Source organism: Hyperolius riggenbachi, chromosome 2, assembly GCF_040937935.1.
Source record: "Hyperolius riggenbachi isolate aHypRig1 chromosome 2, aHypRig1.pri, whole genome shotgun sequence".
Classification (NCBI taxonomy): domain Eukaryota; kingdom Metazoa; phylum Chordata; class Amphibia; order Anura; family Hyperoliidae; genus Hyperolius; species Hyperolius riggenbachi.
The window spans coordinates 310,137,981-310,149,986 of record NC_090647.1 but is presented as its reverse complement, the minus strand read 5'-3'; the positions used below and the strand labels follow the sequence as shown (position 1 = coordinate 310,149,986).

Here is a 12,006-nt window from a genome sequence, read left to right as displayed (position 1 = left end):
GCTGCTGTTAACACGCTGGCTCTGCCTCTTACCCTCCCGGCAGTTCCTGGGGCCAGCTGATGAAAATATAATCATGCATCACTGCGCCCTCCATGTTGTTGGAAGGGGGGGGCGTGGCAGAAGCTAGGACTAGCAGTGAATATTTATGATTGTTAATGAGCCGGGCAGCGAGGGGAGAGTCCAGTCCAGAGCAGCACACAGCACCACCAATCACTTTGTACCACCCTCCGTACTGCTCCGCCTACCGCCTCCGTCAAACCATCTCTATCTAGCTATTGGTGGCGCTGTGTGCTGCTCTGGACTGGACTCGCCCCTCCCCCTGCTGCCCGGCTCATTAACAATCATAAATATTCACTGCTAGTCACGGCTTCTGCCAATCAGTGGCTCCCAAACCCGAAGCTACTGACGATCCTGAAATCGGTTGCACGTGAATCGCGGTTTCGGTTTAGAACCGCAAAAAACTGTGCAGCCCTAATGAAGGTAGAGATTTTCGAAATGCTTTGCTACGACGAGAGGCGTGGTGGATAGACAGGTTGGGTACGCAATCCCCCAATGGCCTGAACATAGATTTTAGTTTGAAATGCTTCTTATAGTTTCAGTCTGTCCTTTTAGGGTTAATATTATGCAAGAAGGTTGTGCCCACCCCCCAATTAATGGTGTGGGTGTGCTTAGATTTGTATGTCTATATCAGTGTATACCAGTGTCCAGATGATTAAGTACTTGATATAGGGCAGTGGCCCGAAACTTTGTGCTTTTTTTGTTGCTGTACCACCGCTTTTTGTATTACAAATAAAATATTGAAGATTCCACTGAGAAGGGTGGAGTCCAGATTTGGATTGGATGTGTCGGGACAGTATTGTATGGGAGACTTGATGAACCTCCCTCCTTCATCTGTGACTCCCCGTGGATTATTCACTAGAGCCTGAGGCCTGCAGACACTTGCTTGTGTTAACAAATATGTCCAGGCCATTTTAGAAGACCTTTGGAGAATTAACAATACTTTATTTTTACATTTGCTTTGCTTTACACAATGACAGTTTGTCCATGTATGGGTAATGTTAAAAGCTTTACTGGTACTGGTTAAGGGCTCTGCCTTTGACTTGGGAGACTAGGGTTTGAATCCTGGCTAGGGTCAGTGCCCATTCAGTAAGAAGTCCTTGGGCAAGATTTCCTAACACTGAAGGGTGGCGCCTTGAGCCAGAGGCTGCAGCTCTTGAGCGCTTTGAGTCCAACAGGAGAAAAGCGCTATACAAATCTTAGGATTATTATCATTAAAAAAATCAATAGAGATTGCACTTACCATTTCCAGAGCCCCTCGCAGGACTCCGCACAGCATGTTAGAGTAGATAAGTGTGGAATGATTGTCTGGAAGTTCAACAAAGTCTACAAGAGGATTATTTTCCAAAATAAGCGAGAACTCATCACCTGCCGGGCTCCAGTTTGTGATAGTGGGAGTGATGCCCAAGTACATTTTAAATGCCACCTATTACAACGCAGGAGAAAAAAAAATATAAAAATATGATTTAATATTCGGTACATGATTATTACTTTGTTACAGCATTTTATATGTAGTTTTGCAAAAAAAAAAAATAATAATTTACAGTTATTCCCCATTTACAAATGACTAGAGTTACAATGTTTCATACAAAGTGGTCTTCATGTACAAAAAAAAACACATTGTTTTTGTGGTTACATTTTACAATATTGTTTTTCAAAAGTAAATAATGTATCCGTATTATACTATATTTAACACATCTCAACATACAAACCACGTCAGCTTACACACTCAAGGAATGGAACCTGTTTGTAAGTAGAGGACCACAGTATATACACACGCAAATTATTGTAGTTTTTCATTGTTTATAGCTTGTACTGTAATCACACACACTTGGACAGTCTAATCTAATAATGTGCCATTTTAAGCATTTCTATAATAGATTGTTAGTATTATCCTGAGAGCCTAAATGTATTTAAACAACAATTTGTAGTCTTAAATGTGAATTCATATAAAGTCAGACATTTTAACTTATATGCCGGACATGTGATGTGATGTACTTTATACATTTTACTATTTCTATTCTATGGAAACAGCGCTCAACAACCCACATATTAATACACAAGATTCCACATTTAAAAAGTCCACAATGCCCTCAATAGGTGTGATCCACAGGTATCCAGTTAATAGTCCAAGCAATAATTCTTCATATACAGTTCATAGCAGTAATGATATATTCTCACCGGAACAATAGGCCAACCACTAACGATTAGCAATCACGTTTTTGGACCATGCCAGCACACGAACTCCTCCACTGATATAGGACTCCTCAGATGTGTGTATACATGTCATATGAAAGAGAGACACAGCAATAGTGTAATACCGTTTACAGAGCATACACTATCCAGCACCACCAGTGCTCCCACTCCACTCACGGGTCACCCTAAAGTGCCTCCACCAGCTATGCACTCAAGCCTCTCACCAGATAATATGGCCGACCCTTCACAGACCAGCAGCTCTAGCTTGTTGTGATGACTTTCTCTTGTGTCAGCAAAGAAATGATCTAGGGCTCAAACAGGTGTACCATAGCGTACCATAGCTCCTGATGAGTCCAAGTGACGAAACTAGTCGGGCGGCGCTGTAGGAGCCGGTCAGACGCTGGATCACCTCGAGGATTGTTTTATATGCGCATTTTAACTGGATGTTTGTAAGTGCACTTGCTCTTTTTAATATATTTTATTAAATGGAATTACGCTATGGTACACCTGTTTGAGCCCTAGATCATTTCTTTGCTGACACAAGAGAAAGTCATCACAACAAGCTAGAGCTGCTGGTCTGTGAAGGGTCGGCCATATTATCTGGTGAGAGGCTTGAGTGCATAGCTGGTGGAGGCACTTTAGGGTGACCCGTGAGTGGAGTGGGAGCACTGGTGGTGCTGGATAGTGTATGCTCTGTAAACGGTATTACACTATTGCTGTGTCTCTCTTTCATATGACATGTATACACACATCTGAGGAGTCCTATATCAGTGGAGGATTATAAACAGACAAACCGAGAGCCCAATATAGTGTAGTAGGTATTAGCCCAGATGAATGGAAATGAAAGGTAAGTATTATACTTACAAACGTGGGTTACCACTGAGGCAACCACTGTATAGGCAGGTGGGGAGTATAAACCTGTCCCCACTCAGGAATAAAATGTCGCTCTCTGTGATAGAAGGAAAAGAGGGTATAACACCCTTCCACCCAGGGTGGTTCACTGGATCAATCAATGTACAGAGGCGCCAGTAGGATAAAAGATACTAAAAGGCTTAAAAATATCTAGGTGGTGGTGGTGGACCGACCAACCCAAAACAGACACGATGCTGTCAGTTCAAGTCAATGAAAATTTATTCAAATACTCCAAAAAAAACACTGCGACGCGTTTCACGGGCATAAAGACCCGCTTCCTCAGGCATTAAACGATAGGAGTATCACACTAAAAAATGACAGAGACATAAGCCATATCAGGAAACTGTGAACATGTATATTAATACATTCATAAACGCAGATCTATATATGTGTTAGGGGGGGGGGGGGGGGGGGGGGGAAAGAAAGGTGAACGGTAATGAGAGGGGGAATTTCCCAAATGCATAATAAGTTGTGCTGTGTATGGGAAGTGGAGGGGAGGGGAAGAGACATCACGGAGGTTGGAGTAATTACTGGGATGTGGTGGGGGGCTATTGCTAGAATGAGGGTATGTGGAGTATACAAGGAGGAGGCAATGAACATTGTAGCGTTTTAAAATGTGTGGCTGTGGGGAAGGAGGGAAGTATAGGATTATAAGAATAGTTAGGCATGCATTGATGATTGCATGCCTAACTATTCTTATAATCCTATACTTCCCTCCTTCCCCACAGCCACACATTTTAAAACGCTACAATGTTCATTGCCTCCTCCTTGTATACTCCACATACCCTCATTCTAGCAATAGCCCCCCACCACATCCCAGTAATTACTCCAACCTCCGTGATGTCTCTTCCCCTCCCCTCCACTTCCCATACACAGCACAACTTATTATGCATTTGGGAAATTCCCCCTCTCATTACCGTTCACCTTTCTTTCCCCCCCCCCCCCCTAATACATATATAGATCTGCGTTTATGAATGTATTAATATACATGTTCACAGTTTCCTGATATGGCTTATGTCTCTGTCATTTTTTAGTGTGATACTCCTATCGTTTAATGCCTGAGGAAGCGGGTCTTTATGCCCGTGAAACGCGTCGCAGTGTTTTTTTTGGAGTATTTGAATAAATTTTCATTGACTTGAACTGACAGCATCGTGTCTGTTTTGGGTTGGTCGGTCCACCACCACCACCTAGATATTTTTAAGCCTTTTAGTATCTTTTATCCTACTGGCGCCTCTGTACATTGATTGATCAGTGGAGGAGTTCGTGTGCTGGCATGGTCCAAAAACGTGATTGCTAATCGTTAGTGGTTGGCCTATTGTTCCGGTGAGAATATATCATTACTGCTATGAACTGTATATGAAGAATTATTGCTTGGACTATTAACTGGATACCTGTGGATCACACCTATTGAGGGCATTGTGGACTTTTTAAATGTGGAATCTTGTGTATTAATATGTGGGTTGTTGAGCGCTGTTTCCATAGAATAGAAATTTTGTACGTAGTGTGACACACACAATTGAAAAATAGCGATCCGACCAGACAGAGATTTATTAAGATTTATCAATATTTAGAATATCTATTGAGGAGCGCACTGATCAAATATAGAATTAATACATTTTACTATGCCCATCACGTACACTTTGACTTTAGGCAAGGTAAGTGAGCTCCCCAATTACTATGCACTGTTTTGGCACCTTGTTATATATTATGCTAATATTTAGAGTGGATAGTGTACTGGTTAAGGGCTCTGCCTCTGACACAGGAGACCAGGGTTTGAATCTCAGCTCTTCCTGTTCAGTAATCTAGAACCTATTCAGTGAGAAGCCCTCAGGCAAGACTCCCTAGCACTGCTACTGCCTATAGAGCACACCCCTAGTGACTGCAGCTCTAGCGCTTTGAGTCCGCCAGGAGAGAAGTGAGATATATATATATATATATATATATATATATATATATATATATATATATATATATATATATATATAAATAATAATATAATATAATATAAATATAAATATATATATATATATATATATATATATATATATATATATATATATATATATAGATGTTCTGTGTCTTGTCTAGTCTTATACACCATTATGGTTTTCTAGCTTCACACTATTTGATTACAGCACTTTTTCCCCCCTCAGAACCAGGGATCCCCCATGAAAGCATTTAAAAATGAAAGTGATAGTATCATCCAATTTGTGGAACAGTTAAGGGTTTTAATTGCTTTATTATTCATTTTTTCCTGGCCGCATAATCGTGAAGTTTGATGTTCTTACGGTTATTTTGTTCTGCAAATGTGCACTGTTTGCAAAGACCTGATGACAGCTCCATTTCTAAACTGTACACTGAATGTGCACCTGTTTCTTTTTGTCTTACCTGCGGACAGGTTTGAGACCCTCGGAATAAAGAGACAGCAGATGTGGGTAGCAGACAGAGCTAAAAGTTGTAAAGTGATGTGCATCTTCACTGTGTGACTTGTCCAGACCATACTCTTATAATGTAGATTTCCTACCATTAAAACATTTCCAGTAGAAAGCAAACTGCGTGTGTCGGTTATCCTATTTCTCTCCAGCAAACTAATTATATGAAAAACGTAGAAGGTTCTGCGGTAAGAAAAGACTCCTATTAGACCTACCGGTAATGGAGTTTCTGATTGTCATCCGGGACAACCTGAGATCCGGTCCCGCCCAGGATCTGGGGAAACACACCAACAAGAAGTTTAAAAGCCCCCGCCCACCCTCCATCCTCAGTGCGTCTGAAAGAAAAACATAGACTAGAAACACCAAGATGAAGGAAAAAAACTAGACACCTAAAGGTGACTATTAGGATAATACCCTGTGCTCCTGAAATTAACAGAGAAAGGTGCGAGACAGGAGAAGGGAAGGGTTATAGATGTTTGTCCCGGATGACAATCAGAAACTCCATTACCGGTAGGTCTAATAGGAGTCTTTCTCTAATTGTCATCCGGGACAACCTGAGAGATAGGCAAGAAGTCTTAACAAGACAAACATCTCACCTAGGGAGGGACCACTGCCTGGAGCACCTTTCTGCCAAACGACTGATCCTGCTGAGATAACACATCCACTCTGTAGTGTTTGATGAAAGTAGATGCACTCGACCAAGTCGCCGCTTGACAAATCTGTTGAATGGTAGCTCCTGCCCTTTCTGCCCATGATGTGGATAAAGATCGAGTTGAGTGGGCTTTAATGTTAGGAGGTAAGGGACAATCACTACCCTCATAGGCCAAAGCTATCATCTGTCTAATCCATCTTGCGATGGTTTGTCTGGATGCCTGCTGGCCCCTATTCTTCCCTGCAAATAAAACTAACAGGTTGCTAGACTTCCTAAATTCTCTTGATCTGGCAAGATAGGTTAGTAAAGAACGTCTGACGTCTAAACAATGGAACCCCTCCTCTCTGGACCCCGCAGGTTTAGCACAAAAAGAGGGAAGGACAATTTCTTGAGACCTATGGAACTCTGAAGACATTTTTGGCAGATAGGCCGGGTCTAACCTGAGTCTAATACTGTCAGGACAGATAATTAGGAAAGGATCCTTAATGGAAAGAGCTTGTAAGTCACCTAAGCGCCTAGCTGATGTGATTGCAATGAGAAAGGTTATTTTAAGCGTCAAAAGTTTAATATCAATATCCTCAAGGGGCTCAAAAGGGCTTTTCATAAGACTATTCAGGACTAGAGATAAATCCCATTGTGGAAAAATCTTTTGCTTCACCGGAGTTGATCTCTGTAAAGCTTTAAAGAAATTTCTGAACAATTCTTCCTGAGCTAAATGCCTGTCTAGCAGAATGGATAGAGCTGAACACTGTACCTTGAGAGTACTCGGTGCCAGCTTCATGTCAAACCCGTCCTGGAGGAAATCCAGAACTGAGCTCGATAGCGTATAGTTCTTGTTATGAGCATCACACCATGATAAATAAACTTTCCAAACCTTACGGTAAATCTTCTGGGTTATCGGTTTTCTGCATTTCATCAATGTCTCGATCACTTTCTCTGAAAGACCTTTTTGCCTAAGAATTACCCTTTCAGGATCCAGGCTGCCAGATTGAATAATTGTGGCTTGGGGTGCGAGAGCGGCCCCTGAATCAAAAGATCTGGACGAAGTGGCAGAGGAAATTGAGGTTCCACTGACATCTTCAACATTGTTGCATACCATGGTCTTTTTGGCCATTGGGGAGCTATTAGAATCAATTTCACTTTTTCTTTTTGAAGCTTTCCCAGTACCTGAGGAAGCAGTGGAATTGGAGGGAAAGCATAGCAAAGCTTGAACTTCCATGGGAGACTGAGTGCATCCAACCCCAGAGACTTCTGGCATCTGTGTAGCGAGAAGAAATTCGCTACTTTTGCGTTCTTTGGGGATGCGAAGAGGTCTATCTCCGGGATCCCGAATCTTTCTGTTATCAGTTGAAAAACTTCTGGATGAAGTTCCCATTCTGATTGATTCACCTCCTGACGACTCAAGAAGTCCGCTTCCACATTGAGGATTCCCCTTATGTGGACTGCCGACAGTGATAGAACCCGAGGTTCTATCCATACGAGAATCTCCGCGCAGAGAGACATGAGCTCGCTTGATCTCGTACCCCCCTGCTTTGAGAGATACGCCACCGTCGTGATATTGTCGGAAAAGATCTGAACGTGATTCCCTTCTATTAGGGACTGAAAAAATAGAAGAGCTCTCTGAACTGCCAGAAGCTCTCTGAAGTTGGATGACTTCCTGCTGATAGCCTGGGACCAACTTCCTTAGGCATGATTGCCCAATGCCGTTGCTCCCCAGCCCCAAGAACTTGCGTCCGTAAAAATGTTTACTGGATCGTTTTGCCTCCAGAATCTCCCCCTCTCCAAGTTCTGTCGGCTCAGCCACCATCTTAAGTCGATTTTGACTGAGTCTGGGATCAAAATTCGTAGATCCAAGGACTCCCTGCATCTGTCCCAATTTGAAAGAAGGAGAGACTGAAGTTCTCTCCCGTGCGATTGGGCCCAAGTGACTGCCGGGATTGCTGTTGAAAATAGACCCAACACTCTCATAATCTGCCTGAGAGACGAAGTCTCTTGGCTGATCAAAATGTTTATCTCTGACTGTATTTTTACAATTTTTTCTGTCGGCCAGAAGATCTTCTTCTCTAAAGAGTTTATTCTGTAGCCTAGAAAAGTAATTTCCTGGGTCGGATTTAGAGACGACTTGGCGTAATTCACAATCCAGCCCACCTGACCCAGTGTGTGGATCACAATATCCCTGTGGGATTTGACTAGATCCTCTGTCTCCGCAAATATCAAAAGATCGTCCAGGTAAGGGACAATCGAAATTCCCTGAAGTCTTAATCCCTTCATCACCTCTGCTAGCACCTTGGTAAATACTCGCGGAGCTGACGCTATTCCAAATGGAAGAGCCTGAAATTGAAAATGACGAATGTGGGAGGGAGCTCTGATTGCGAATCTCAAGAATTTTTGATGTGCCGCAAAAATCGGAATGTGCAGGTAGGCGTCTTGAAGGTCTATTGAGACAAAAAATTCCTTGCCTTGCAATAGGGACCTTACTGAATATATACTCTCCATCCTGAATTTCTTGTACGTCAGAAACGGATTGAGAGTCTTTAGGTTTAAAATAAACCTGAACTCCCCGTTGGCTTTCTTTACCAGAAATACGTGGGAGTAGTATCCCTGGAATACTTCTTCCTGGGGCACATGAATAATCACTCTTTTCTCTAGAAGTCTCTGAATTTCCAATTCCAAACCCCTGGCTTTCGCCAGATCTTTCGGAATTGGATTCACAAATCTCCTCTGAGGGGGCTTGACAGAAAACTGCAGGCGATAACCCTGACTTATAATCTGAAAAACAAACGGATTGGGATTCAATTTCTCCCATTCTAACCGAAAATAAAGAAGTCTGCCCCCTACTGGAAGAGAGTCATTTACCTGGTTTGGGGGGATCAGTCTTCCCGAGAGTGAATCCCCCTCTACCTCTCCCCTTCGGAAAGGACCATTTCCTCTGCACATTCCTGTTTTTGGTTAGCTCTGGCTCCTGTCTCTTAGGGACAAAAGGCCTTTTACCCTTAAAGCTTTTCTTCTTATTTGGGAATTGTTTCCCCTTTTCGGCTGACCGGGAAAGTACTTCCTCTAAACCTGTGCCAAAAAGAAGATTACCTTCGAATGGAATGGCACATAATTTGTTTTTGGATGTCTGGTCTCCTTCCCAGGTTTTCAACCACACTGCTCTCCTAGCTGAATTAATAAGTGCTGTCGTACGGGCTGATACACGAATAAGTTCTGTGACTGCGTCGGCTAAAAAGGCTACCGCCTTAAGAACTACTGGAAGAGAGGCTGCATAATTTTTTAGTGGAACTCCCTTAGAAATTTGTTCAATCAAATTGTCCATCCAAATTCTAAGATTACGGGAAATGCAGGTGGCCGAAATACCTGGGATGAAGCCAAACGCAGCAGATTCCCATGCTTTCCTTAGAAGTGAATCTACTTTCTTATCCATCACATCTTTAAGGACTCCAGCATCCTCAAAGGATAAGTCCGAATCCTTGGAATATTTGGATAGGGACGCATCTAATTTAGGACATTTAGTCCATTTATCAATTTCTGACTGTGAAAAAGGGAACTTTCTTTTTGCCGATTTTGGGATAAACAAGGGTCTCTCTGGATTTTGCCACTGGGATGTAATGATTTCCTGCAGAGTTTTATGGATAGGAAATACCCTGCCCGTGGCCTGACCCAGACCTGAATACACCTGATCCTGAGGGGTAAGTTCAGGAACTGCCTCCTTAATTTGCTCTGTAACATACACAGCTTTAAGCAATTCAGAAGACTCATCAGGAGAAAATAAAAATCTGGGAGTTTTAACTGTTTCCTCTCCCTCTGATCTGGGCTGCTCTCCTTCTTCCTGTGACATATTCTCTGATAAATCCTCCCCCTCCTCCTCCCCTCTATCTTCCTCTTCCCCCTCAACCCCTAAAATGTCGGAAATAATGGAAGGTTGAGAGGGAGCAATATTGGAAGGACCTGGAAGAGGATCTATAGCAGGTGGCACAAAACTTTCTTTAAATTTGTCCAAAGTTTCCTGCATGTTTTTATTTACTGATTCCATTACTCCCTTTAAAATATTAGAAGTCTCTGAAACCACAATAGCGTCAGTGCAGGCCTGACATATATTCCTAGGGGTCTCTAGGGCAATTTTTGTGTTACATAAACCACATCTTTTATATTTAGGTGGTGCAGTAACTTTGGGCTCAGTCTTTGCCTGGAAAAAAACACATGAGAAGACAACCACTGAGATATGCCATATTGAGGTGATAAGTAAAGTCACAACATATCCTCCACTGGAGGACTTACCACCCCAGACCCGGATGACTGCACCTGGGAAGAGGATTTGGCTGCCGCATCTGCCTCCCGCTGTGTCTGCTGCTGCTGCGGCTGAGGTTGCGACATCCTCTCTGGCTAGCGGTGCACTCGTGGAGACGCCAGGAACACGCTGACTCAACTTCCTGGCTCTCCGAATTCCGCCTCCTCCCCTAGCCGCGTGACTACTTCCGCCGCGTCACTTCCGCCTCTCTGGATTGGCTGAATCGGCTGTCAGACCGGATGCACCTTGCAGGGCCGGCGTCTGACGGAGGAAGGGAGGGTATTCTGGCCACACTCCGCACGGAGACCAAATACCTGGCTGAAATGTAACTTAGAGGAGGTCCCGCGGCTAGCGTTACCTCCTGTACGCCTCGCCACCGTCCTTTGCCTCCTCTGGGAAAAAGACTCACCCTCTGGTGAGTACAAGAAAAAATAACAAACGGGAGCTTGCTTCCTTTAGGTGTTTCCGTCACGGAAACACAGATGAACTGAGGATGGAGGGTGGGCGGGGGCTTTTAAACTTCTTGTTGGTGTGTTTCCCCAGATCCTGGGCGGGACCGGATCTCAGGTTGTCCCGGATGACAATTAGAGAAAATTACATTTTCATCAATAACAGATTTTGCTGGTATTACCGGCAGGTACAGCCAAAGAACTCTGAAATTTCACTAATTCAATATTGCTTTCTAATGGGCATTTCAGAAACTTTAGTATATGGTCGCTAAAGCACACAAATGGGAACGGAGATCAAGTTTAAAAATTCATACTTATTACAGCTGTATGAATAAACCTCAGGGAAATATGCAGTTGTACACTGCAGACCGTCAGACTTTTTCCCCTACTACATAGTGAACTCAATTCCAGTCCAGTTGAAACTTATTCCATCCCTACATGTTTATTCATACTGAGCTAAGCCAGAACATGAGGAAAGCTCAAATGTACAATATATTTCAGATGGGAAAGAACAAAAAAAGAATATTTCAGATGGGAAGAAAAAAAAAAAAAAAAGTCCAGCATAAATGCCTAAGCTATTAAAGGGAAGGTTCAGGGAGGGGATTAAAAAAATTAAAATAAATTTCCACTTACCTGGGGCTTCCTCCAGCCCGTGGCAGGCAGGAGGTGCCCTCGCCGCCGCTCCGCAGGCTCCCGGTGGTCTCCGGTGCCCGACCCGACCTGGCCAGGCCGGCTGCCAGGTCGGGCTCTTCTGCGCTCCATTTCCTGGCACTTCTGCGTCCCACGCCGGCGCGCTGACGTCATCGGACGTCCGCCGCGCTGTACTGCGCAGGCGCAGTAGTTCTGCGCATGCGCAGTACAGCCCGGCGGACGTCCGATGACGTCAGCGCGCCAGCGTGGGACGCAGAAGTGCCAGGAAATGGAGCGCAGAAGAGCCCGACCTGGCAGCCGGCCTGGCCAGGTCGGGCACCGGAGACCACCGGGAGCCTGCGGAGCGGCGGCGAGGGCACCTCCTGCCTG

At 43.9% G+C, this 12,006-nt stretch overlaps 1 protein-coding gene across 1 annotated transcript in view; it reads right to left on the bottom strand.

Annotated features, from left to right (window-relative positions):
- The window catches only part of TRAPPC3 (trafficking protein particle complex subunit 3), a 39,125-nt gene that overhangs the window by 7,655 nt on the left and 19,464 nt on the right, over positions 1 to 12,006 (bottom strand). Inside the window, exon 4 of the mRNA XM_068269076.1 lies at positions 1,301 to 1,483. Coding sequence (XP_068125177.1) covers positions 1,301 to 1,483 — 183 coding nt within the window. The remainder of the gene's footprint in view (positions 1 to 1,300; positions 1,484 to 12,006) is intronic.